A 27,705-nucleotide genomic window follows, 5' to 3' on the forward strand; every position below is an offset into this window, starting at 1 on the left:
TCATAGGTGATTGTTTTCCCGCGGGTATCTTTAGCTGACAAATGCAGATGTTCCTCCCTTTTAATTTAAACAAACAAAAAAAGCCTGAAACAATTATCAGCTGCTACAAATAAAAGATATCTTTGGAACCATCAAAACTCTGGCTTTAGAAGTTAGTGTGCTCCACCCAAATGCTCTTCAGGTAAAACCTTTTATTTATTACCATGCAGGATAACAGAAAAGCCTTGGCTGCCTAATGTTCTGTTTTTTATGATCAAAGAAGCTTTTGCTGGGCTATAGAACTGAACATAAGCCCCTGCTTGTGTCCCAGCACTAATTGTGGTGAACCAGCTCCAAGCCCCTCTCTGGTGAACTCACAGTTAGTAAAACAGTTGAGAGGGGGGAAAAAAAAAAGGCATGTGAAACTACTGCCTGAGGAAACCATGGCCATCTCACCTCCACTGTAATCTGCCTTGTGGTAAATTGCCAAAAGATGACACTTCCAACTCCGCTTTCAGGAATTAATTTGCATGACAATATAAATGAGGAAGGAGCACAGTTAATTTATGTTCATTTTATTTTAAGCAGGATTTGCTGGAATGCTGGACAGGTAAAATAACTTCTTTTTTTAAAAGTTGGCGATCAGTAACTGAATTTTGTATTTCTGTTTTTCTTGCAGTACTGTGTGCAAAAAACTTGGTGAAAAAGGACTTTTTCCGTAAGTAGTTGTTAAGTTCTATACATTTATTTCTAGGTGGAACAAATATTATGCAAGTTCTATAGTCCAGTGTTTGCATGTGATCATTATATTAAGATATTTGCAGTACGGGTACTGAGGGCTTTGATGTTTTATTTCAGGGCTTCTGTTTTTGCCTTAGGTGACACTCATCACAGAACCATAATAATAATTAAAACACTGACACATTCTCTCTGTTTTTGTGGGAGTGGGAAGTGAATTTACCCACTCAGGCAAATTATGTGTTTTTCAAATTTAGTATCATATATTTATTAAGTTGTTTTTCATACAAGAACTTTTTGTTAAGCAAACGGATGTACTCCTTAATTATTAATAATCACCTCATAATATAGACATACTCTGAAATTATATTTTAATTAATTTTAATAATGTTTTGAAAGAAGTTCTAAGTAGATGAAGGAGGCAGAAAGGAATGCCATTGTCTGTGTCCTGCATGCACAGATCACCTGCCTGCCACCTCCCACCTGGGAGGAGAAGGAATTCAGAAGAGCAGACCTGAGCTTTGAAAAGAATTTGAAGAGGCAATGATCCAGAATTATACTGTGATTTGAGATACTTCTAAAACTTTGCTTATATCTGAATTTCTGTATTGATTGCAAGTTTTTGGGTGTTTAACAGTTTGATCATGCCTGAAAAAAACTCCTGAGGATCTGAAGTGTGTGGTGCTGAAGCACAGATGTCCCAAGGTCCCACTCCTTTGTCCCCCACTTGTCCCAAGGCCTCTGCTGCCTGACCAGTTCCAGCTGAGTCACCTGAGGAAGTGCAACTGGTGCAGAATTGCACCTCAGCAAATGTGATTAACGTTTCCCCACCTTAGTTCCTCCAGCTGACTCACAACACTGGATGAGGGGAGGAATGAATTAGTGTAAAGGCAAAAGGGACAGGACCTGGGGCATCAGTGGTGGGCCCATCCCTTGGTGTCAGTTCAGCACAAGGTGCTCTGTTTCCATCCCTGGCTCTGGAGTTCAGCACCATCTTTACACTGATTTTTAGTGTTCAGATGAACTTGTGTTCAGTGTTTCTGAGCTGGCAGCAAATGGAACACAAAGCCAGCAGTACACCAAGTAGATCCCAAAAGCAAGAATAACCTGTTACAGGCAATTTTCTGTTACACCAGTATCAGCCAAAGTAATGACTGTGATTTGATCTTAAACATAAAAAGAATGTAAATCTGTTTTCTGGCTTCTTTGTATACTGAGAATTTACTCAAACCTGAATTAGGAAGATTAAGGAGTTTAAATTTTTTTTTCTGAATGTGTTTGACTTACACAACTTTTTCTTAGTCCATATCAGTGAACTAAATTGCTAATGTACCCATTTCCTTTGTTTAATACATCATGTTATTCCCATTCTTTAAGTAGGACTCTCATTTATGAATAAAAGGCAAATAAATCTTCAAATGAAAGATTAAATAATTGAGCAGTGATAAAGGACTTCAAAGCATCCTGATCCACTTGCTAGCTTTTTTTTCTTTTCCTCCTGTTAGGACTTCCTGACCCCTTTGCTAAGGTCGTGGTGGATGGATCTGGCCAATGCCATTCTACAGATACTGTGAAGAATACACTTGATCCAAAATGGAATCAGCATTATGACCTGTAGGTGGTAACAGTGATAACCAAAGGTTTGAAGTGAAATCCTCTAAAGTACACAGACAATGTCAGATGTTCATTATCCTGTCTTATGTATGGCTTGGAAAGTATCCCAGAGTTTATTAGTTTGAGTGAAAAGTACATGTAGCAAAATTCCACTTTCTCCTTTACCTCAAAATTTAAACACTACACTTGTTTTTCTAATGCTGATGTCTGCAGCATACTTTACATAGACTACAGCATTGTTTTATTGTGGTATTTTCATGTTAACACTTCTGTAAAATGAAGCAAGTAATTGACAGTATTTCTCTCAAGCTGCTCTTGATGATATTTTTGTCTGTTGTGGTGCTACAGTATCTTTGTCTGTGTGCCTTTTGTTTCATTTTCTCTCTTTTCTGTCATTTTCTGTCCCAAATGTTGTTCTCACTCTGAATTATTGTTATCATCACTTGAGCACCTTTTGGTGCTTTTGAGCAGTAGAATCAGTATGGCATATACATGTCATGGTGTTCCTCTCTTTCTAAAGCATAGACTATTTCTGTACAATATAAGTTATTAAAGCTTTAATTTTTATGTAAGTCTCTGTGTTTGTGCATGCTTTATTTTCCTTATCTTCTATTCTTTATCTTTTTTCTTGGGATGAAAGATGAGGAAGAGAAATGAACTGTTTTGCGTGATTGTATTCTCCTGTTCTGATCTGACTTTTTCCCCATGGCTCCATTCCCTGTCCTATATTATTAGAGACTGTTTGAACATACTTAGGTTAACTTTGGCCATCACCAAACCTGCAACAAATCTGGTATTGGTACACAGACAATTTCTTGTCCCTCTTTTTCCCGGTGAAGAAAAGCAGCTTGATGGGTCTCACAGCAGAATGTGGAAGGCCTGGTTTAAAGTCATGTCTTGATCTACTCCTTATTTGAATATCCAAGACTAAATATGCAAAGTCAATGTTCATGATGTGTTAGTACAGAATACAGAACATTTTCTTCACTGCTTAACAAAATATCATGGCAGTTTAGTGAAATAATAATATTATAGTTTTATTATTCAAACCCAGTCCAAGCTTAGATTCTGCATGTGAGACTGTAATTCATATTAATGAGAGAAATGGATACAAAATTAATTTTAACTTCACGTATAGCAAATGGCTCTCTTTTCTATTGAAAGAATTCTAAGTTAATTTGATTTTTTTAATGTTACTAAACCTATCAAAATGTTGATTTGTACAGAATGGAGGTTTCAGGCATTTGCTGTTCCATGTGCTCTCCAAGGATCAGAGTAGAGCTAAGGAGAAAATCCCTGAAACTGAGCACAGACTTTTATTGTTTTTTAGTTAGGTGGGTCTGTTAATGAGCATTAATGCACAGCTTTACAGGGATAGAAGGTGGAAAATGCTGCCGGCATGGCTGTGTGCAAATCCTTCTGTAACCTTTGTACAGCTGGGGAAGAGACTCTCCTGCAGGAGGAAGGTGGGCATTGTTTGGCACTTAGTCCACTGTGAAATTCTGTGTGGAAGATGTCAAAATTCTGTGTGGAAGTCACTGGCTCCCTGTGACTGCCCCAGTACTGGCCAGTTTGAAGTGCTGTGGGACTGTGGAGTCATCTGGAGTGGCTGTAAAGGATGCTCAATGCTCCATGGGCTGATGATTTGATTCCCTTGTGGAGAAAAGGAGCGGAGGACATGGGAAATGAAGGAGGATGTTGATATGCAACACGAGTAATGGAAAAAAACAGTAAAATCTTTAGGAAAAATTCCTTTCTGGTTATAACTTTTAAGGAGGGATGAAGAGAAGGTATTTTTAGGTTGTTTTATAGAACAAGCCGTGGTTGTATCTGAATCTGAATCTTTCCAAGACTGTGATTGCAATCCACAAGATATTATAAAAAGCAGAGAGAGAACAGGGGTTTCTGGCAGAATATTTTGCTCGAGCAGATTTGAAGCATCTCTTGCTGGATTGTCCAAAGGAATTTAGACCTGTGTGAAGGATGGTGGTTTGGGTTTTTTTTCTTGTTTGCAGAGGAAGTCCCCCTAAAAAATAGATTTTGTTATATTAGTGTATTGTTTTCAATATAAAATGTTGTCCTGTAGGGAAAACTACTTTGATTCTGGCTGTTGACAGAACCCTGATGACAGAAGTATATCCAGTATTTCTAATCCAAAGTAAAATTTAATGTTGTGTCAAGCTTTGTTATTTGAAAGTAATCCTTTCTCTCTCCAAATTTTCTTCATAATAATTTAACCCCTTCTGTTGTCTCACCTGTTATTCCTATCTCTATGGAAATGTATTTCCATTTATAAACATCTGTCACATTATCTTCACTTCCTATTTAAAACAGCAGTAAAAGGTTAAATCTCTTTGGTACAACAACTCACTGCCTGGCTATTATTGTAAGGTAATTTCTTACTGTATAATATACCCAGTGTCAGGTCTCAGCTTTTCATCTGCACCAGATATTAAGATACTTTTTTCATGTATCATATGATGGCAAATGCAAATGGCACAGTCAGATGGAGCTGTTGTAATATATTTATGCAGTAATGTCTGAATTAAGTTGCTAATTCCAAGAGAATGTTGCGGCTTGCTAACCTGATGCAGCATAAGTAGATATTCTGTTGTATAAGAACTTTTAAAAGGACTTCTGCAGTGTTATAAAGAGCAGAAAGGGGTTGGCTTTTGCCTTATGTGGTTCTTAATTCAGATCTTAGTGTGAAAAGGAAGTGGTTGAATTAGTGGCTTGGATTCTTCAGCCTAGATAGGTGTGTGTGTGTGTAGAGAGGGGGAATCTGGGAGACTTTCCAGAAAGAAATTGCTAAGTAGTTGCTGTCTGGATGTAGTTTAATGTCGGTAAAATACCATGCTTGCCCAGGATGTACTCCCCTTCCTTATTTTCAGTCTTGTTTGTGTTTTTGCTATTGTTCAGGCCTTTCCTTAGGGCTTTTGAATAACCAGACTTGACACATTTACAGACTTTCTTGCATTCAGAGCTAAATTACCTAAACCAGCAGTTCGGGAACTTAAATCCACTTTTTCTCTTCATTCCCCTTTCTTCCCTACTGCAGTAGCCAGATCTCTCCTACATTCCCCTGCCCAGTCTGCTCCAGCCTCCCCAGCAGCCTCTGCCCTTAAGGCACAGCAAGTCACATCGTCCCTTTCTCTCTGAAAGGTATTTGTACCGTAATCTCCACCAAAAGCTGCTTCTGGTACCAGTTTTACTCTCTGCCCTTCAAGTCCTCACCCCCAGGCTCCGGCATGGACTCTTCTCCTTTGTGATCTCTCTCAGATGAAACCTCCCACAAGTAACTCCTGCTCTTCTCAAAATCTCCTCACTGCAGGTTCTAGTGTCCTTTGGTGCCTTCGCATCCTCAGGCTGTTGTGGTGTCCGGGCAGAATCACTTTTCTCCCCAGTCCTCTGACTCTATTTTGCCTAGTTACTGCTAACGATCCTGGATTTTTCTCCGGGAGAGAAGGCAGCAGCTCTGCCTAGTGCTGCTTTAGACAATCCCATCCTGGATTAGGCTCCTAAAGAGCCATCAAACAGCTCTGTGCAATTGCTTTTCCTTCTCCACATGGTGGTTGAGGCCAGTTGGATGAAGCTGGATGCCCTTTGCAGCAGCCAGTGAGTACCACGTGTCCCTGCTCCACTCCTGTTACTTTCCTGCCTCAGCCACAGTCCCTGGCAGGTCCTGGTGACCATCCGAGAGGCTCAAACACCCTTCAGTTACTGCCAGAGATGAGCAGTGCCAGGAGGGAAGTGAATGAACATGGGAGAGAAAAAATTGGGGTGCTGTTTTTCATTCTGTCTCTTCACACCCTCCTCTCCTCAGTCTGAAAGAAGCTGGTATCTCGAAGCAGAACACTGAGATTATATTAGAAAAAAAATCAGAAATGGGAAAATGGAGAAACAAACCAAGTAGTTCATCCAGGTTGTAAAAACAGTCTGTGTGACAGCATGGATTAGAAATAGGGAATTCCTGGCTTCCAAACCTGAGTTCATACCTTGTGATGCTGCATTTTTCTCTCTTTCTGGAAGGAGTATGTCTGGCTTGTGATCAGGAAAAGGTGTGTTTTTTCAGGAATATTTTTTCCACTTTCTTCATTCCACATTTCTCCAGCGAGCTGGACTCTTCAGGGAAAGTGTATGTAATGCCATGGGGATGAAAAGTCACTTGATACCAAACCTTCCTAAGTGGTCGACAAAATAACAATTGTCCCTGTGTTTTAAATTTTTATTAAAATAATTTAGAGGTTTCTAGTAAGGCATGAATTTGATTTTTTTTCTTAGAAGTGGAAGAGTAGGGAAATTAAAATTTCTGAACATGCAGTTCTTAACCAGAGCCCTAATTTTAAAGGTTCTGAAAATATGGAAGTTAACAAAATGTCTGTGCAATTGAATTTCTGTGTTTCCACTTCATTAATACTAATCCTGTTATATCTGTTGAAATACTGAAGCTGTGGAATAGATATTGCTGATAGGATAGAGGGAAAAAAGAAATATAAGCTCCAAGAACTTTAATTATGAGGAGGAAGAGAGAGTCATCCAACGAAATGGGGTGGGGGGGAGTTTTTTTTTGTGTCTGGTTTGGTTTATTGCACTTTATTTTTTGGAACATACTTTTTAAATAAAAAATAAAATTCCTAGATCAGGCTTTTATGTTGGAACTTTGTTGATGTAAAACAAATGTAACTTATCCACCAAATGAATTGGAAGTGTCAACTTATCCTATTGTCACTCTCTAAATACAACTATGAGTTTTCATGCCTGAAATGATGCAGAAATATAGATGAAACATTTTGCTGTAAAGCCAACTAGATGTTACTTAACTATTTGTTTTCTTCCTTTATTAAAAAAAGAGACATTTTTATTTGGAAAAATGAAGCTTGTCTTGCTTGTTTTCTTTAAAAGTGTGAACCAGCCCAGGTTTTTGGGTGCAAAAAACAAGAGTAGGTTATAGTGGCATGTGGAGTCCTCACCTGCTTGGTGTGGATGGTGACTGTTCATCCCAACCCTGAGAACCTCACCCTGAAACATTACAGGAATTCTTGGAAACTGTTGTGTATTCAGCTCTTCTACGTATTATTCAAACTGTTCTGTTATGAAATTGTGTTTAACCATATACCTTTGACTTTTTTAAAGCAACAAGGAAAACTGGAAAATTCAAGACAGGTCATGATAAGTCTTTTATTTTTAAGTGCACCTAAATTGTTCTCATAAGAATTTATTTTAAGTACATAAAACATTGTAGACTGCAACTGTGCACGTGATTACCCATCTTCATCTTGTTTCTTTATGCAAAATTGGCATTGTCAAGGTTGTAAGGCCAAAAATCTGACCTATGTTATACAATCAGTTTACTGTTCAAAAAACTTTGGGGCTTTTTAATGTGAAGTTTGTGTTTTGTTTGGGTTTGTTTGTTTTTGTATAAATGTGCAGTGGTTACTTTAAACCATCAGGCTATTCTGTCTTCTACTTCTTGGATCAGTTGCTGTCTGCAGGTAGGAAAAAGAAGTTGTAAAAGTTCTGCTTTTTGGAAAAGGAAAAATGGGAGAAGTGTTAACCTGATCACAGCTGTAATTTTAAGCCATGCCAGTTAGTTCAATTATTTGGTTTGCCAACCTTGACAGTATCATTTCTATCTTTATGAAAATATTAAGATGTTTAAAAGCCAATAAAGCCACAGTCAATGGGGAGATGTATTTAGACATTGGTTAATCAGTTTTCATTCAAAAACAAACAAAAAAGAAGCACTTGAAACTAAATTAAGGCCAGAATTTGTGGTCTGGGAAGAGAGAACTACAAGCAGTTCTTGGGATCTAAGCCATAGTTACAAATTCATTTCCTTCAGTTTGAAACAGCCATAATAATGCAGTATTGGCAATGGGTGGTTTCTCTTGAGTGTTTTGAAATTGTCCTCTGAAAGTTTTGAAAACAAAAACGAGCTCACGAAGTAATTGTCTCTGAAGAAAAAAGCTTCAAACAAAAAAAGCGAAAGTAAAACAGCCTACAGTGTCCAAATTTCTCCAAGGCAATGAACAGAGATCCAGGTTTTGCCAAGCATGTCTGTGGGAATGCTGCGAGGAGACAGTCCTGGTGTGAGCAGGGGCAGGAGGGGAACGTGGCACATCCCAGCTAAAACCCTGTGTGAACACTTGTCATGGCTGTGATGTGTAATGTATGTCCCAAACATACTTTGCTGAGGGTAAATCAGCCTCCAGGGCTTGGTTAACTGCAGCTGTGTGATGGCTTGGCCTGACATCGTCCTGGGTGCTCGGAAGCACCTGCAGGGGGGTCCCTGCATTCCTGGTGTTTGGAGGAGCAGCCCCTGAAGAGCTTGTGACTCCTGTCCGGGTGCTGGGGCTGCTGTCCCTGCTCCCACTGATCCCAGACACTGCTGGTATGCCATGAGCATTGCCCTCCCTTGGGATAGGCTGAGCTGGGGCACAGAGCTGAGCATGTTTGTGGCTGCTCGGAGAGCTGAGGTCGAGGGCCAGCCTGCAGCCTGCTCATGTTGCTGTTAGAACAGATTTTGGTTGGGTCACACGAATGCCTTCTCCCAGAATCAGGTTTTTAGAGCAGTTTGTGTTCAAGTGAGCTCCTCCATGAGACATGCTTCCATTGAAGTACAGTGTGTACATCTTACCTGCAGATGACATGCTCTCCCTTGCCATTACAGTGTGTGTTAAATTTTTAATATAGTGGTTGATGATCTTTTTTCCCCCCAAGGTGATTTCTGATGCATCATCAAAGTGTTCAGTAAGTGTCATTGACAGTACTGTTTTTTCCACGTTTTTCAGATATATTGGGAAGTCGGATTCAATAACAATCAGTGTGTGGAATCACAAGAAAATTCATAAAAAGCAGGGAGCTGGTTTTTTGGGTTGTGTGAGACTTCTTTCAAATGCAATCAACCGCCTTAAAGACACTGGTTGTAAGTAAGCTAAGGACAAGTTTCTTCTTTCAGCCCAAGCTTGCATGCACAGACTTTTAAAGAATGACAGTTAATTGGGTTTTTGCTGGGTTTTATAAAGCTTGTGTATTCCAGTTGGTTTGGTGGTTTGTGATGGTGTTTGTTTCATTGTATGATTTATACCTTGTGCCCTCATTTTGTAGATCAGAGGCTGGATCTGTGCAAGCTTGGGCCAAATGACAACGATACTGTTAGAGGACAGATAGTAGGTGAGTAAAGGTTTTTATCTTTTAGTTCTCTTTTTATCTTTAGTTTCTATGGTAGCTGTAGAAATACCCTTCCTGTATGTCAGTTTTCTATACTGAATTCTCCTGTGTACTGCCAGAGCCATTTGGACCTCAGGCTAGAAGTATGTAGGCAGAGAATTAAAAAAAATTCCAAACACCAAACGAAAAACCAAAACAAAATGTTCAAACCACCAAAATAAAACCCCAAACCAAAGTATTATTGTAAGTGTTGGGGCAAATAAGACCATAGGTAATAAAAAAATTTATTTAGGAAGTTTTTCATTTCACTGTAAAGAATGGTGGCAGTTTGAACTGAGTATGAGCTCTCTGTGAAAAACTGACTACAAAATTCTTTGCCATTGAGAACTCCAGCAAGGTTGTGCTGGGTTTTGGGAAAGTGTGAAGTATCTTGCTTACAAGCAAGTAAAATTGCTGTCTGGCATGACTTGGTCAATTAATTCTGTGTTTTCATGGCTTATTAACAAGTCTGTCACCAACCTCAGTAACTGTGCTTTGTCATTCTCTGAACTTGTACACTTTAAATAACTTAATTAAAAAGAAGCAGGTAAATTGAAAAGCAAGTATCCACAAAAAACTTCATAAACACTCTCTTCTGGGTGCCTTCTCAGTTCTTTGTGATGGCAGCATTTCCAATAGGTCATTTAAGTCAAAAGTTGGTCAGGATAAGGAAGTTCTTTATTTTTATAGCAAGACGTTACTGACAATATTTGGACATGATGTAAAAAGAAAAGTGAATTTTTATGCTCAGTTTTACGTTCAGTTCCTAGTTGAAATGATATCCAAGGAGTGCTTCTGTCAGCCAGGGAACACCACTGAAATATCAGTCAGCAAATAAGTGTGTTTGTTTGCCTCCTTCAGAGTGCTCTGTTGAATAGCACCTGTGACTTTTTGTGTTGCCTTAACCAACTGTCTCCATCTGATCTTCAAGTGCTTGCATTAAGATAAGAATGTGGTGGCACAGGAGAGTCAAATGATGGTAGAAATGTGGAATTGTAAGTGCATTGCTGACACTTCAGGCTGTTCTTGATTAACTTTTCCACATGAGCTTGTATGGAAGAGTAAAGGATAAATCAGTCACTTTTCTGGGTGTGTTTTGTTCTGGGTTTAGTTTGCTTGCTGGGTTTGCTCCAGTGTACTGGTCCCCTGAGCATCCCTGTGGGTGTGTGCAGCTTTGTTTGTGGGGTGCCTTTGGAGAGGAGGCTGAGCTGGATGCACAGGAGAGCAGGTTCAGGGTGTGCTGGGAGCAGGGAGCTCCATTCTGCTCACACCATGGAGCAGGGACTGTGCTCTCATGCTGCCCTCCAGAGTATGAACTCACACCCTGGTCAGCATGGCTGGAGGATGCTGCTGTTCATTAAAGGGAAAAAAAAAAAACAAACCAAAAAACCAAACCAAAAACCCCTCCCCAAAACAGAAAGGTCTGGGAAGGCTGTGGCAAATCCATTGCAGTGTGCAATGGCAAAGAGACTTCAGAGAGAACTGGTCAGAGAACTAGTCAGGGAGAAGTTGTCAAAACTAGTTAGCAGTGTGGGCGTAAACTAGACTGCCAGGTTGGCTTTAGCTGATGTGCCCATGAGAAGTGGTGCAGCCACAGCAGCACTGGCTCTGTTGGGATGCTGCTGGGGCTGTCCCTGAACACCAGGAGCTGTTGGATCGTGCACTGAACCTACAAAAAACCCCCTTGTCAGGTTACAGCAGAGACCCAGAGCAAATCAGTGTGTTCTGTTTTCTGTTGATATCATCAGGAAGGTTAAGTTTACTCAGTCATGGCTCTGTTTTAATTTAATGCATCCTTGGTAAGATTCCAGAGACTCCTGTCTTTTTTATTTTAGTTGTCATTATTAATCTTCTTATATTTTAATCTTTCTTTGCTAATGCAACTTCGTTGAGTGGATGAATGAGGCTGAGTAAAACTAGATAATTCCACTGCAGTAGCTGGATGGTGAAGAAATCTGGATTAAAAATAAGAAAAAAGAATAAGTTATAAATACACTCTCAGTTCTTCAAATTATAAACTCTCTTGAATTCGGAGACCATGCAAGATTGGAAACCAGTATTAAAATGTAATTGATGCCTTCAGCAGATGATAATCTTGAAAATCAAGTGCACAGTGGGTATGTCTTGGTACAGGGACTAAGGGGATCTTTATCTTAAATCCCTGGGTTATCTTCAAAGAGAGGAAGAAAGGGGGGCATTTTGAGCAATGGATCCAGGGGCACCTGAACTGTGTCTTAATCTTGCAGCTCTTCTGTGCCACCACTTTATTTCTGATGTGGCAGTGCAGAAAAAAATGAGCCCTTATTACAAAATGAAGCTGTGCACAAATTTTGGTCCTCACGTAGGCAAAGAGAAGGTAATTGCCTTTGTTTAGTTTAATTTCTGTCTGTGTGTTTTGCTTGCCAAACCTTGCCTAACTGCAGTGGTGTGAACTTGTAGTGTGTGGGGTTGTGGCAGAATAAATACATCATCCAGTTTTGGTTTGGTTGAATTTAAAGGTGTCTTTCCCTCTAAGAAGTTGTTTTGTAATGTTAGTGTTCATGGAAGAGTAGGGGGTTAATATGGATTAGGAACGCAGCAGTGCACCAGGGCTCCCTGGGTTGGTCTGTTGAATTCTAAGCTTCAAAACATGTCGTTGTTGAAAATCTGGGGACTCAGGCAAAATCTGCCAGTTCTGCTCCAACTTTTTAAATTTTGTGATGTTTACAAAAGTTTGGTTGCATCCAGGTTAAGGTCTGTAAGATCATTTCACTGCATGTATAAATTGGACTTGAAGACAGTTGACCAGAGGTACATCAGTGCCACCTCAAGAAATGTGGGCCACAGCACGTATTTGGATTTTTAAGCAATTGTTGTATTGTTAAAGGCATAACAAAACATCAGAAAACCACCCCAACCCTGCAGCAATACAAGTATAATAAATTATCAGATTGGACACTTGCAAATTGTGATACTGGGAACAAAAGCAGCCTAAAAAAATCTTTGTTTTCATAATTGCAGTACAAAAGCTTCAGGCATAAATACCCATTACAATGAATCATGTGAAAAAAAAAATTAAAAGTGAAGCAGTTTTGGTGAGGGCAAGCAAGGGCTTTTCAGGGTGCTTTGTGTGAGTTGCATTTGACTTCTTACCACTGGTGTTAAAAAGTAGCCAATAAACCAAACCTGAAGTGCTTCTAGCAGTTACATTTTGGCTGGTTTTGTGTTTGTGTGTATGTATGTGTGTTGAAACCCATGGGCACACAAAATACCAGAGTCAAAACCAGGGAGGAATTCCTTATTTTAGCTCTTCCTATTTAGAGTTCTGTTGGCCCTGTCCCTGCCATGCCTGAAGTGAAGCACCCCACTGCCACCAGCTGAGTGTCATAATTCATCTCAACACACACAATTAGTTGCAGTTTCACAGTTCACTTCCTTTTCTGCCTTAACTTGCACTCATATTCCTTAAGCTAACTTTTTTGAAGATGTAGAGAATTCCATGTATGAAAGCACACAGTTCCTGTGCAACCATCTTTGATTTGTGAGAAAGAAAAAATATCCAGAACATGTCTCAGCTTAGTGCTCCAAGTTGTACCAATTCTCTTTCAAATGTAACCATAATTTTGCATTCAGGTGCCACATCTTTAATAATTCTTTTATTATCCTAATAGTCAGTCTTCAGTCCAGAGACCGAATAGGCACAGGAGGACAAGTTGTGGATTGCAGTCGGTTATTCGATAACGATTTACCAGATGGGTAAGCTGACATCACTGTGATGTAAACACAAATACAGCTCATACAACAGACTTCTACAGTAGTGAGGAGTCAGTGTGAAAATAAATTACTTTAAATCTTGCACTTAGAGTTCTGCAGTTCTGCATTCAGAACAGGAGCTAAGCAAGCTGGGATACACAGAGCAGTTGACAGTTTGGTTGTTGTCTTATCTCCACTTGGAAAAGGGGAGGTGACGTATGTAAATAAATGCTTTGAAAAATAACTTGTCTAAGAAAACATGTATTTCGAATTAAATCACGGCCAGCAGAGTGACCTATGCATGCAGTAGTTCTGTAGCTAGGAAGTGACCACAGGACCTGGCTGCCCTTCTGCAGCACTGTGCAGAGGTATAGATCCACTGAAATAAACATGGATCACTTGTTCCATGCACCTCTTAGTGAAGAAAACATGACTGGAAAGGTACTGCAGCCCAAGTTCTTGCTTGGCAGGGTTTAGGATTCTGGTTTGTCCCTGTGAGAGTTAATGACATCATTATCACCTTAAACAGTTTTGCAAACACAGGAAAATGGTCTGGTTTAGGTTCTGGTGCTGTCAGCAACTTCTTCAGAGAAAACACAGACTTTCTGAATGTGATTCTTGGCAGGTAAAGACAGGAGTAAATTAGTTTTCAGAGAATAAATTTTGAAATGTAAATCATCATCCTAGTCCTTAACAGCATTCTTTTGTTAATTTGGAGTCCAGATAAGTCAAAAACATTTTTGAAAATGCTTCTAAATTTTCGCTTCAGAATGTTCCCCGCATAAAGATTGCTCACTTAATTGTGTGACTGCAAAATTTGCTGTACAGCCTCATGTATTTCAGAGTGCAAATTTAATAATAATTCAAAAATCACATTATTTGAAGCTGATTTTTAGTGAAAGCAAGTAGTGCATGAAGATGTTATGAAAGCACTTGTTAGAGTCAGTGGTCAAAAGAAGTTAAATGCATTATTAAACATGATGTTTCCAAGAAGTTTCTTTACATGGCTATTTGGATTTAATTAGAATTCAAGCAGTTATTGAATATGAAGGTGTGATACTGTTAATGATGTGCCTGGTTCCAAGGGAAGAATATGTTAAATCATTTCTGAGTTCAACTTTCAGTTGTTTCCTGTCACCTTGTTCAGCTAACGTGATTCATAGCAGTGTAAGTCTTCCTGAGCTGGAAATATTTTGTGCCCTGGTTTCCTGGAAATACCACTCAGTGCCTTATCTCTGCCTGTCTGAACTGCAGGTGGGAGGAGCGCAGGACTGCTTCTGGAAGGATCCAGTATTTAAACCACATCACACGGACAACTCAGTGGGAGCGACCCACACGGTAAGGAATTCCTTGGGAGACTGTGGGGAGGATGAAGTTTGATTACTGAGCAGTTCCAAGTGGCTCTGACAGGGGGATTGGATAGCTCATTCCTCTACTTAGTCACTCTGCACAAGCTGAATGCTTTGGTTCTTTAGCATCCTTCTCCTGCAGTCTGGCTAATATTGAACTCAGAAGATCATTCTGACTACTTTTCTTCCTGCCCTAATAGCAACATCTTTGCTTTCTTGTAGAGATGCTGTGGTAGAGCTCTATAAATACAGACATTACATTTTGCAGACATTGTAAGTGGTGAAGAAGTGAGACCATGGGTAGCTGTCAGACATTGTTGTATGACCATGTAACTCAGAACAGTTATAGCCGATTGTGCTAGAGAGTGCTTGGAAATCACTGTGATCACTTTTTCTGATACCTGTGGATGTGTGTTGTGAAGCTGTTCTTCAAACCCCTTTTGCTGTTGCCTGTATTGCAGGCAGTGTCATTGCATTTTTTTCAGACTCCTCTGCAGACCGTCTATGCCTGCAGATGGTCTCTTCCATTCTCAATATCATTCTGGTCTCTGCATGGATATATTTGATTTAAAATAATCTGCACTGTTAACACTGTCAGCTCTGATACATGTTTGCAGTTTTGGAGTGAAGGGACTGAACAGCTTTTTAATTTACCTATTTCTGGTTTTCGTGGTATGTTAAAATATCCATTCTAAGCTCTAGACAGTAGAAAAACAAATGCAAAATGTATAATTTGTTTTGGGGATTTCATCTGACCTTGTCAATCCCCCTTTAACCCATTTTAAATCCTTTTGAAAGCAGCATTGAGATACAAAATCACACTGGTCAGTGTTTCCTCTTGCTTGCAAGAGCAACTGCTTTTGTTCCTGCTTAGCCCTTTTTCACCATCCTTGTCTAATAACCTTCCTTAAAAATTAGAAGGAATAACAAGGCCTCATAACTTCCTCAGCCACATGGAGGAAAAGTGAGAAACTTCGGAGGTGAGGAGCTTACTGGTTCCTCTGGTGAACGTAGAACAGGAGCTTCCTGTTCCAGTCGAGGTGTCCTGCTGGGCAAGTCACCGAGGTGTCCCCAGAGCCCCGGGGTGCAGCTGTCCCCAGGTGTGTTGTGTGGCGCATGTCCATCAGCACTGAGGGTTTCCTGTTGTCCCCAGGCCAGCATCCGAGTACTCGAGCCCGGGCAGGCCCCTGAGCTGCTTCGTGGATGAGAACACTCCGATCAGCGGCACCAATGGTGCGTCCTGCGGGCAGGCGGCGGATCCGCGGCTGGCTGAGAGGAGAGTCCGCTCCCAGAGGCACAGGAACTACATGAGCAGGACACATCTGCACACTCCTCCTGACCTACCTGAAGGATATGGTATGTAAATCAAAGGGGTTTACTTGTGGGAATCTCAAGAAGCTGGGAAAATGGGTTGTGTCTTCTCATGTGTAAGATTCTTTTCATTCCATAGTTTAAGGAAATCAGTCTTTGTGAGTTTTCACACTGCATTTTTTGTTCTTAAATTTATTAATTTGTCTTGATTTCACAGAGCAAAGGACAACTCAGCAAGGTCAGGTCTATTTTCTGCATACTCAGACTGGTGTCAGCACATGGCATGATCCAAGAGTACCTAGGTAAGAAATGATGGAAGTACCCTTAAGATTTCAAATCAAAATAATTTAGGCAGTTCTCTCCTCAGAGTTTTCTCTGGCTAGTATTTCTGATTCTTAGCCCCTAATACATCATTTTAACAAGTCATTCATCAAAATGAATTAGTCTGTCTTTCCCAGTTCTTCAAGTTGTTACTGTAATGAAAAGGTGGAAGATCAGGAAATAAATTACAGTAGTGTTTTGGAAACAGGTCATTGATTCTAGATTTTGCGTATGAATTAGACCCAAGTCTCGATTTTAATACTCTGCAAAATAATGAAACAAAAGTTAGAATCTGAACACTTCCAAAAGAAGCTCTATCAAGATACTTCAGTGAAAACTGGGTTGGACTGAAACAGTCAACCTGTTTTTCTTGTTGCAATTATCTCAACACTTGGGAGAAAACAAATCCTAAGTATTTTTAATTTTGTGTTCTTTATTTACATGATATACATGCAATTATTTCTGGTATGTTTGAAAGAAAAGGATGATCAAGGAAACTATTGGTAGCTTCTGATTGCTCTTTAAATAACCAAGAAATCCTGTTGTAAACACTTCCCAAAGTCCATGGATGGTGGTGTGAGATTTGTGTGGTTTGAAATTGGCAGGCTGTGCTGGCATTTGTGAGAACCAGAGGAACTCTCTCAGTTGCTGCTGGTGTTCCTGTGTTCCTTCTCATGGAAGTGGGTGTCCCAGGAAGGATAAAATGCCTCAAGACCACACTTCACTGTTCTTTGAATTATTCTTTTGTTACTGTTTTTGTGTTATAAGATCGTACCTTGCTTTGATGCACTGCCTGCAGAGCTGAGGCTGCAGTTGGGTAGGAAGTCAGTGACTTGTGTATTATACAAAACCAGGCTCTAAAAAAAAAAAACCAACATAGATCTAATCCTTAAGTTTGGGGTGTAATAGTTCTATGTGCAATGTAAGCTAGCCCTGCCCTGAGGTGTGGCAGTACAAACAGCAGGAGCATCTCTGAGAACAAGAATTGTTTGCATGAGGATAAAATTTATGTCATTTCTAAGGAATATTGTATTTTGAGGCTAATAGCCACAGTCATTTAGTCAGCAAAAGTAACCCCTGCAATACAGCAGCAGTGTGTTCATGGGGAATAGCAGCAGAAGTTCAATCCCAGAGCTTCATGTTTCCGTTAGTGGCTCCTCAAGTCTTTGGAATCCCTGCAGACTGCACCTTTTAAGCCATTCTGTCCCTTGGCTCTTTCCTCCCTCAGCTCCCAAGATTTTGGGAGCTGAACACCTTTGGGAAGAGCTGCACTGGACAGTATGAGGGGTTTGAGGGGTGAATTGCATCCATGACTAATCAGTGTACATTTCTGGAGACCGGCAGTTGTTTCCAGTGAGGCTCTGGAATGAATTTACATCTTCCTAATTTTAGCAGAATTTTTCTTGAGCCCTGTTGTGCTACCTCTGCATTGCTCAGGGCAGAGCTGAGTCATTGTTCATATATCCTCGATTTGAAATAGTTTGTTAGAGAGCTGTTTGCTTCCCACAAGCTCTTGGGGTTCTGAGGCAAAACAGCCAGTGCCATACACACATATCCCATGTGTAATTCTTCATGGAAATTATAACTCTTCAGAAATATATCTTTGTTTTGTATGAGTTTCTAAAGTGTGATTCACAGCTCCTTACGTGACTAATGTTGTTTTAAAAAATGTTTTATGTTAAAATTGATGGAGAACTGCAATTCCATTTTGACAAATACGGCAATGACAATATGGCAATTGTCTTTATTTTTGTTTGAAGCCTTTATTAATTTAACAGCTGAAGTTAGTTTGTAAAAATGAGGGTTATTTGATGAGAACTTTTTCCCCCATGGCATGTGTTCTGGGGTGTGTGTTTTTGCTGTGGTGGGCTTGTACCTTGGGAGTAGAGATTCCAGCTGAACAGATCAAGTTTCTTAAACAATACATTTTCTCAGACTTCATGGAATTGTTCTGTTACATTTACGCTTGTGCGGCTCGGAAGCCAATCGCTGAGGTATTTTTCATTTTATATTTGTTTTCACAGGGATCTTAGCAACATCAATTGTGAAGAGCTTGGTCCTCTGCCTCCTGGATGGGAGATCCGAAATACAGCAACAGGCAGGGTTTATTTTGTTGACCATAACAACAGGACGACGCAGTTCACGGACCCGCGGCTCTCTGCAAACCTGCACTTGGTCCTAAAGTGAGTCTGCAGTGTCTGGCACGTGTGGAGGGAAGGCAGTGACTCCGAGGGGTCCTGGATTTGGATTAGGACGAACTCTGCCATTCCAGGAGGTTTTAAGGACTAGCAATGTTCTTTGACACACCACCAGCCTATTCTGTTTCACGGCACAGATGAGTTTGGTTGCTCTTGAAAAGTCTGCAGGAGCATTTAGGCAGGAATGTGGCTGTTGTGATGCACAGGAGGAGGGAAGCAAGTGCTGTGTGGTGGGAAAGATTGGCCTATAGATTTTTTTTTTCCCCCTAACAGCAAGAGAGACACTTTGTTTTCTGTATACTTCATTCCATTTCCAGTTATGAAGAACTTGTTTTAAAATAAGAAGTTGCATATGAGCCAGTGGTGTGAAATACTGGTGAATTAGGAAAGGGTGCACAAGTGTCCAACTATTCTCCTGGAGTAAAGGAGAAATAACTCATCTCCTGCCTTCAGTTTTAGAGTAGGAGTAGTTGATTTGTTCTCAAACTAAGGCCCCAGTAATTTAACTCAGCATAATAGAATAGGAACCGCGTTTTTTCTGCCTTAGTATTTTGATATCATAATTTCAGCTCACAGTTTTAAAAAGAGAATGGGAAACTCAAAAGAATTCTGGCTCGTGTTTTATTCCCTAGGCACTCATTACGCACTGGGGATTTTCTACTAAAAATGGAAACCTAAAAGCAAACAAATATTTCTTATTTCTCTATTTTTTTTTTTTTCTCTCCCAGCCGGCTTGTCCACGGTATTTGGGAGTTTGATTCTATTGTTTCTCCTGCTAACACCTTTTAATACTCTTGGGAAACACCTGTGAAGTATTGAGTAGGTGTTAAGTGGAAGAAACAATGAGTTGGTTAGATGGAAAGCCAGCCAGCCCTGGGCAAGGAGTAAGTAGGAGGAATAGTCCTGTAAGGAAGTGAATCATGGGGAAGAAAAGCTGAAGGAAAGAATAATGGGAACAAGCACCGAAAAGACAAAGCTGAGGAAAGGAAAGTCGTATCCAGGAGTCAACATGTCTTTTATGCATTACACAAAATCTGGCTAGCCTTTGCCCAATATACACTTGAACCTCACACCCCAAGAGGGAGAAGAGCCTAAATATTGAAAATATGTATTTTGTTTAGAGAAATCATTGGTTATATATGTGTATGTTACAGGACTTTAGTAAGCCCCCATCATCCAGACACTTTGGGTGCTTTGTTTTTAAATTTAAAACAGCTGCTTAATTTTAGCTGAACTGAAATTGTTGGTTTGAAAATAAAATAATCTTGAAAAAAATTAGCAGTGAAGGAGCATGTTCATGTTTGAAACACAGAAAAGTTCCTTAAATCAATTCAGATTTAGATATTTTACTTGAAGAAGAACTTCAGACCATCTTAGCTACAGCAGTACAATTTTTAAACTGTAGAAAACTCAGTGAACTGGACTGTATTTAACTAACTGGCCTTCTCAGGTGAGTTTAGTTTGAAATGGCAGAAGGGGCACAGTAGCCAGTTCTACATGGATTGTGGAGGACAGATAACAGAGCTACCTTTGTTAGCTGGAAAATCCAGTTTGACTATTAATTTCCAGAGTCACGGAACCATTTAGCATTTATTTGAACTTAGAGTACTCCTACAGTGTGCTGAAGTTTTTCATTTGTCCATCTGTCTTTCATTAGTAAAGGATTTCAGAAACTCACCCAACAGTGTCATCAGCAAAGTCTGCTGCCTGATAAATCATTCTTGGTGTTTATTCTTTTATTGTAACAAACAGGATATGTGAAAGTTTCCCTTGCCTTGAGCCCACCTCCTTATCTGTTCTTTAAAAAACAAACAAAAAAGTAGTTTGCCTTAGGCCCGTCATTTTGTAAATTATCTAAGAAATAAGTTTAGACTTCGTGTGGGATGGGTGTGATAGTTTTAGGTTCAAAGGCATGAGAAAAAGTTTACTCTCAATGATATTGACTTTTCTGTTGAGCTGAGTAAAGCCATTTGTTCTTCCAGTTATGACATTGTAAGTTATGAAAATAATCAGACCTGTAACCCAGTTCTGTTCTAAGATATTGACCAAGAGTTTGTGATAATTTTGATAAGCTATGGCACCTGAAAAGTATTTAGTTGTATCCTTAAAGCACTGTATGGAATCAAGCATAGTCACTCAGCTGTGAAAACAAACTAAGAATGAGATATAATGACTTTAAGCCCTGCAGATTGTTTAACTAATACTGCACTGATTATTTTTAGTCTAATCTGGAAGATGGCATTTTATTTTTCTCCTCCTAGTTCTAGTTCTTCTTTATTTTGGGAAGCACTGGGAGGAGAAAAATAATGGTTTCATTTGATGCATGGATCCTAAGTTCATGCTCATTTCAGAGATTACATTTCCTTTAAGACTGACCCTGTCTAGCTTTGTGCTTGGGAGAACTGTGACTTTTTACCCTTAAAGGTGGTATGGAGAGATGCTCACTTCAGCATATAAATATGGCCTTCTCTGGTAGTCCTATACAAGGAATAGTTTCACTTAGTCCTCCTTATGGAATTAGAAATTTCAGAAGATAAAACAAGAATTTTGCTTTAATTTGTGTGTCAAGTTAATACAGTTTAAATGAGATTCATATTTAAAACTAATCACAAATGAAAATTACCATGCACATGGCACAAATGACATAGAGCCACATTCTGGGGCCACAGCCAGTGTGTGTCTAAATTATTACAATGATTTGTATTTTTCTGGGTGTCCCCATGGAAAAGTCTGTTGGAGGTGGATTTTGGTTGGCCAGGAGAGTTTTCTACTAGGCCTTGTCTCAAAACAGACAATAGGCTGAAATTATAAAATACATGGAAATGGTGTTTGGCCCCATCTAATATTTTTTGATCTTTGATATTAAAAAAAAAAAAATTAGCATTCCACTGGAAAACATTCTGAATTGTAATGTTTCTTATTTATCCAGTAAATATAGGGTATTCTCATGTGCTCCACAGAGAGATGATATTCTTAGGCTTTAAAAATACAGTTTTTATCCCGTGTAGTTTGGGAATGCCATACTAAAAAGCTATAAAAATATCCACTCACTGTGTACAAGAAACGACACAGAGAGAACATCTCTGCAACATGATCCATTTACTTTTCCTAGTAAGAAGTCAGATTTACAAATTGCTGTTAGAATTGCTAGTAAAAATACTTGTTTATCTGTGCCAATAGTTCCATGTGAACTCCCACATTCCTGTGGTCCAGACTAGGCCAGGTACAAGGGACAAGGTCCCTGCCAAGCTGCCAGTACAAACATCTTTTTGTAAGCTTACCCTTTTCCAGACAAGCCATTTAAAACAGACTACGGTATTGACTGTAGATTAGAGGCAGAGTGTTTGGCAGATCCCTGAATTTTAAAATGGAGGAAGGGAAAACATGCAAAGGAAATATGGAAATGGTATCTGAGAAATTCAGTGTCAGCAGCTTAGTAGTAAAATTGTATGGATAATACCTTATTGTATGTGCTGTAACCTTTTGCATACTTTGTAGAGTAGCACTAGTAGAAATAACAAGCCCTAAAAACAACTGATAGTTGCCAAGAAAGATAGAACCATATGTCTTTAGTCAGGATAAAATCACTCTGAATTTATTCTTTACTGGCCCCAGACGTTTTTAGCATAATCACAGTAATAATCACAGTAAATTGAAAGTAGTTTAGATACAAAGCCTGAACGTTTAAGAAGAGAACAGGAGATGGATGAAGTGGGTCTCTGAGGCAGCTGCGTGTGTTTGCAGCCGGCAGAACCAGCTCAAGGACCAGCAGCACCAGCAGCAGCAGCAGGTGGTGTCCCTGTGCCAGCTCCCGGACGAGGCCGAGTGCCTGACAGTACCGCGCTACAAGCGGGACCTGGTGCAGAAGCTCAAGATCCTGCGGCAGGAGCTGTCCCAGCAGCAGCCTCAGGCTGGCCACTGTCGGATCGAGGTCTCCAGGGAGGAGATTTTTGAGGTAATTCAAGATTTTGGTCCGTTTCTTAATGTGGAGGGAAGGGGAGGAGGATGGTTCATAGCTGTGTACAGGAGTCGTTCACTTAGATGGAATCTTGAAGGCTGCAGTTAAAACTGGGATTTTACCATGGTGAAGGGGAAGAGGAAGCATTCCAGGGAGATGCTGAGACAGCCATGTAATTGAAGTAGATGCATTTACCCTGTAGAGGAGAACAAAGTCAAGGAAAACTTTCTCTGTGGCTGGAGATGTGTCAGGGACTGGGGAAGGAATCCAGGCACTTTGTGTGTCTGAAGATCCTGTCACTTCTTCCTTGAATTTGAGAAGCTGATGACTGTTTCAGAGGGGATGTTACAAATACAACACTAGACTGTTATTAGTGATCTTTAATATAGTGTAACTTAGGTAAAACTACTACTGAATAGGATTCCTCTTCAGAGTTTGGATTTCTTATCATCCATCTCAATTCTCTCTTCAGAATCAGAGCAATTTTACAAACTGTCTGGGCTTCTGAATGGCCAGAGATGGCCACAGTGGGGTGTCTGCATTCTGTGTTCTGTTTTGGGACATGATTCAGCAGAATCATTCTGTTGACTTGACTAAACACAGTTATAATTCATTGACCTTTTCTGGAGAACAGTTTGTCCTTTTGAGAAGTTTCAGCCATCCCACCAATCCCTGTTGCATTTTTACCCCATCCACAAACTTGATTGCCCCACTGTGTTGTCACAGTTTTTCCCAGCCAAGAAGGATTTGTGTTGGTCTTCCCCTTGGAGACAGTCAGATCAGTCTGTAAGCAACTGAAGAGGAAAGGAGGGAAGGCTACAGGATTGTTATGTTCTTGTTCAGTCCGGTGTTTTGGGTCCCCACACACCCACCTGCCTCTTCTGTCCTGTAGAGACAAAACTTGGGGCTGATACTGGACATAAATAAGAACCAGACTTTTCTTTTTCCTCTCATTCCTTAGCATTTGTTCAGCCTTTCAGCTTGCTTTCTGTGTTTCCTTGGTGAACTCTTACTGACAGAGGAATAATCATGGATTTACTGGGATGGCATTGCTGATTCCATTCTTAAGGTGCTTCTTGAAGGCTGGCACATGTTTTACCCAGAGTACAAGCTCCATTATTGGCTTTTCAGACTGCAAAAACCAATCTGACAAAATTTTTTTATAAGTTATGTGAGAATGAGGGAGAATGTTCTCATCACTGTTCACCCCTGGAAATTTAATAGGAGATGGTTCTTCTCATCTTCCCATAATTTTATTTGACAAGTGTTATCCCATTTGGAGAAAATGAAGGAACAATTTATAATTTGAGAAACTGATGAATATCTAGAAAAATAATGTCCCCTTTAAGAGTGTTCCTTTTGGACTCGGAGTCTGAGACTCCCTTCACTTCCAATACACAGCAGCAGCTTCTACTCTGTAAATAGCAGTTAATAAAAGAAAGTGGTGTGTGTTTACAGGAATCCTACAGGCAAGTCATGAAGATGAGGCCAAAAGACCTGTGGAAACGATTAATGATAAAATTTCGTGGGGAGGAAGGCCTTGATTATGGAGGTGTTGCCAGGTAAACAGTGGCTCCTCTGTCTCTTCCCTGCACCCAACCCTGCCAGCCACCCCTGTGCTTTGAATCCTGAACCAGCCCAGTGTCAGCCCTGCTTTCTTTACAATATTCTTATTTATATTTATTTTTGTAACAGATTAAATGTCAGAAGAATATATGGCTTTAGGTAGTATTTTAAAACAAAAACTGCATCAAAAAAAGAACTGATGTATTGGAAATAAAATGCAAGTTACAGATCATGTCAAACATTGTCATATGTGAGAGGTTTTGGTATCTGTTGAAATTAACATCTTTTTCTTTGGTTAGTGAAGTGTGGGTTTCTGAGAACAAATACCACTAAATACTTGGCTTTATGGCACAATTTTAACCAAAAAATATGCTTTACTGCAAATTGTCACTGCTGTTTGAAGCAAAATGTTTAAAGCCAGCAGTTGGTGGGCAACTTCAGTCTGTCAATAGTCTGAGGTTATTTTTCTCTTATAAAGAAATGACATGCCCAGTTCTCAGACCATTATTTGCTGATTTGTGAACACATAATTAAAACTTGAACTAAATATATCCATTACCTAAAGATGGTTATGTTAAAAGCTTTGATTCCAACATCTCTATATTCAAGTGAATAATGTCTTGTCTTAGTGTGGATGTAGGAGAATGTAGGAGGAGGATGTAGGATGTAGGAGAATCAGAGCCAGAAACTTTCTTGGAAATAAGTAGCTTGAAGAAAAATCTTGGAAAGCTGGGAAATCCATCAGCTGTCAGGCGCTGTGTGGTTACTGAGCCAGTAAAAATTATTCTGATTTCAGTCATATCTCAGCATGTTCAGAGATAACCTCCTTCTCATTTGTGCTTAATAGTAAGATGAAAAAAATCAGACTATTTTGAAAAGATTCTCAGTGTAGGAATGCATTTGTCTGTCGAGTACCATTAAATTATTTTATTTTCTCAGGGAGTGGCTGTACCTGTTGTCCCATGAAATGTTGAATCCATACTATGGGCTCTTCCAGTATTCCCGAGATGATATCTACACCCTGCAAATCAACCCTGACTCTGCTGTCAACCCGGTAGGGCTGGTACCATGTGCTGTAACTCAGTGTTTTCTGACCAGAAATCAAACACGTCTGGAGAGGGTTCAACACTTAGGAGCCAAATTCTTAAAATTGGTAGCGCGGGACACTGAATTTGTACAATTAGATGATAGTTTCTTTTCTGTACTGATCAAAGAAGCTTCTCAAATGTGTTCTTTATTTTCTGTCAGATGTAAATTTATGTTTCCTTTGGGAGAAATTAGGTTTATTTTGACTGTTACTTGTAAGATTCCTGGACTGGAGGTAATGCTCAGTGTGTCATGTATGAAAGCAAAACAAAACCTCTGCGTAGGGTTTGGGCTTGGGGTTTTCTTTTCTGTGTGTTAAAATTTTGTCTCATCCTCAGCAGTGGGGGGTCTTACTTAGCTGAATGGCTTTGTCTCTGCTCTCTGTTCCAGGAACACTTGTCCTATTTCCACTTTGTGGGCCGGATCATGGGGATGGCTGTGTTCCATGGGCACTACATTGACGGGGGCTTCACGTTGCCTTTCTATAAGCAGTTGCTTGGGAAGCCAATTACTTTGGATGACATGGAATTGGTTGACCCTGATCTCCATAACAGCTTAGTCTGGATACTGTATGTACTCTGTAGGGTGCCTCAGGATGTTAGCATGCTGTCTCTGTTATGTGATAACGGTCCTAAATCCTGGAAACGGGGTGTATTTTGACGTCCTGCTCAGGCAGATTTAAGAAATACCTTTCTTGCACAGTTCAGCTTCTTTAAGGTTAAAAATGCTCAAGCTACTCAAATTTTGGGGTGGAGGTCTGTGGAATTAATATTAATGTATTAATTTTACCTATTATTAACAGTAACATGTTATTAAAATATAACACTGGAACTTTGATAAAGGTTTTAAAATGTAATGTAGTAAAACTGTATGTTCACCTTCTGCTTCCAGGCAGATTTGAAATGCCATTGAAAAATGAGGTTGTACTTCTGTCAGATAGATTATGGCTGTAATGTATTTGCAGAATATGTTTTCCCTCAGTCATTTGCTGCTTTCTTTGCACCAGTGAGAACGATATCACCGGGGTCCTGGACCACACGTTCTGTGTGGAACACAACGCCTATGGGGAGATCATTCAGCATGAGCTGAAACCCAATGGCAAAAGCATCCCCGTGACAGAGGAGAACAAAAAGGAGTATGTCAGGTACATCAATAGCTTTTTCCAGTTTTTTTTTTTCTGTTTCCTAAGGTGGGGAGGAACCGTTACTTGTTGAAGTAGTTGTCAGTGTCATGCTGTTGGGTTTTGCTGTGGGGTTGTGCAGTGGTGGTGGTGTAATGCTGTCAGTGGGGCCTTGTTTTGGGGCTGGATAAATTGCAGGTTTATTGTATTTGAATACATCCTCCACAAACCCAATTTGCACTTGCTCACAGACTTTATGTGAACTGGCGGTTTTTACGAGGAATTGAAGCTCAGTTCCTGGCACTCCAGAAGGGATTTAATGAAGTAATCCCACAACATCTGCTGAAGACATTTGATGAGAAGGAGTTAGAGGTCAGTGCACCAGTGTTGTGTTGTGTCGTCAAGTGTAACGAGGCTCTTGGAGCTGCAGGAACGCAGAGCTGTGTCCTGGCGCTCCCTGTGTGCTCTGACCTGGGATAGGGGCAGGATAAGGGGCTGAGCAGGTTGGGGGGCACCAAGGCTGTGTGTGCCTCCCACTAGAGATGTGGGAGTGTTCTAGAGGTGACAGCTCACAGCAGCTGCACAAGTGGCCAGAGCTCCTCTCCGGTAGCTGAAACCCCTCTGAGCCTTCTCAGGACCTCCATCGACCTCGGGCTGTGTCAGCTGTCACTGCTCCAGCAGAGTCCTGGTGCAGAGTTCTCACGGGGCAGTTTCCTCATATGAAATTCGGTGCTGCCAGGAGAACAGTCTTGTCACTCCCTCCCACCACTCCCTCCCAGTCCTTGGTGCACTGCCCTGACTGGTGTCAGGCACCTGGGTTTTGGCAGAGCTCAGTTTTGCCAGACCCCATTGGCCCTGTAAATCCAGCAGAAGGAAAGGTGCTGTCACAAACAAGTGTGCTACAGAATGTCAGGACCAGCATCCAAACAATATCCTCTGAAGGCAAACCCCTAGATCCCAAGCTTGCTTTAAACTGAAATGTAATTGCAGTCTGTGGAGCTGAGAGGTTTGCCATGTAAAATGGCCACAGGTAAATTATTCCCGTGTGCTTCTGATCCCTGGGCTGGAACATCAGTGATTGCTCATCCTTCATCCTGAATGTTCTCACTCCCAGCAGTGAGCCAGTGAGCTGCTAACCCAAAATCACTTTGCAGCTGTAGAATAAGAAGGAGGAAGGTCCAGTGTTCTTAGTCATGAAAATGTCTTCAGAATTATGATCACATCCATGTGAGCTTAACCCATCCATTGTGGATCTCCCCTTCAGGAGCACTGACAGCTCAGTGTCAGGAAAGGCTGCTCTGTCTTTTGTGCGTGATGTCACAGGAACAGGATTCCTTTTGGGGATCCAGAGTTGGACCACCCAAACTGCACTCTGGGCTATGCTCCTGAAAGAAATACTGAGGTCAAATGTGAATTATTACCACACTGTCATACAGAGGTGGAATTTGTGCTTCTCTTTAACTGACAGGTCAAGGCCCTTTTGTCTAAGCTTGAAATGGCTGTTTGGCGTTTTTTTAATTTGAA

The 27,705-nt window shown here is 40.4% G+C and overlaps 1 protein-coding gene across 3 annotated transcripts in view; it reads left to right on the plus strand.

Annotated features, from left to right (window-relative positions):
• The window catches only part of SMURF2 (SMAD specific E3 ubiquitin protein ligase 2), a 58,985-nt gene that overhangs the window by 26,874 nt on the left and 4,406 nt on the right, over positions 1 to 27,705 (plus strand). For all 3 annotated transcript variants that reach the window (XM_032128864.1, XM_032128863.1, XM_032128865.1), the window contains 15 exons: positions 659 to 697; positions 2,223 to 2,331; positions 9,123 to 9,256; positions 9,439 to 9,504; positions 13,191 to 13,275; positions 14,527 to 14,610; positions 15,775 to 15,977; positions 16,150 to 16,234; positions 18,278 to 18,436; positions 22,196 to 22,406; positions 23,868 to 23,971; positions 24,915 to 25,029; positions 25,452 to 25,630; positions 26,068 to 26,205; positions 26,433 to 26,553. In XM_032128864.1, coding sequence (XP_031984755.1) covers positions 659 to 697; positions 2,223 to 2,331; positions 9,123 to 9,256; positions 9,439 to 9,504; positions 13,191 to 13,275; positions 14,527 to 14,610; positions 15,775 to 15,977; positions 16,150 to 16,234; positions 18,278 to 18,436; positions 22,196 to 22,406; positions 23,868 to 23,971; positions 24,915 to 25,029; positions 25,452 to 25,630; positions 26,068 to 26,205; positions 26,433 to 26,553 — 1,832 coding nt within the window. The remainder of the gene's footprint in view (positions 1 to 658; positions 698 to 2,222; positions 2,332 to 9,122; positions 9,257 to 9,438; positions 9,505 to 13,190; positions 13,276 to 14,526; positions 14,611 to 15,774; positions 15,978 to 16,149; positions 16,235 to 18,277; positions 18,437 to 22,195; positions 22,407 to 23,867; positions 23,972 to 24,914; positions 25,030 to 25,451; positions 25,631 to 26,067; positions 26,206 to 26,432; positions 26,554 to 27,705) is intronic.

Source organism: Corvus moneduloides, chromosome 19 (genome assembly GCF_009650955.1).
Source record: "Corvus moneduloides isolate bCorMon1 chromosome 19, bCorMon1.pri, whole genome shotgun sequence".
Lineage (NCBI taxonomy): Eukaryota > Metazoa > Chordata > Aves > Passeriformes > Corvidae > Corvus > Corvus moneduloides.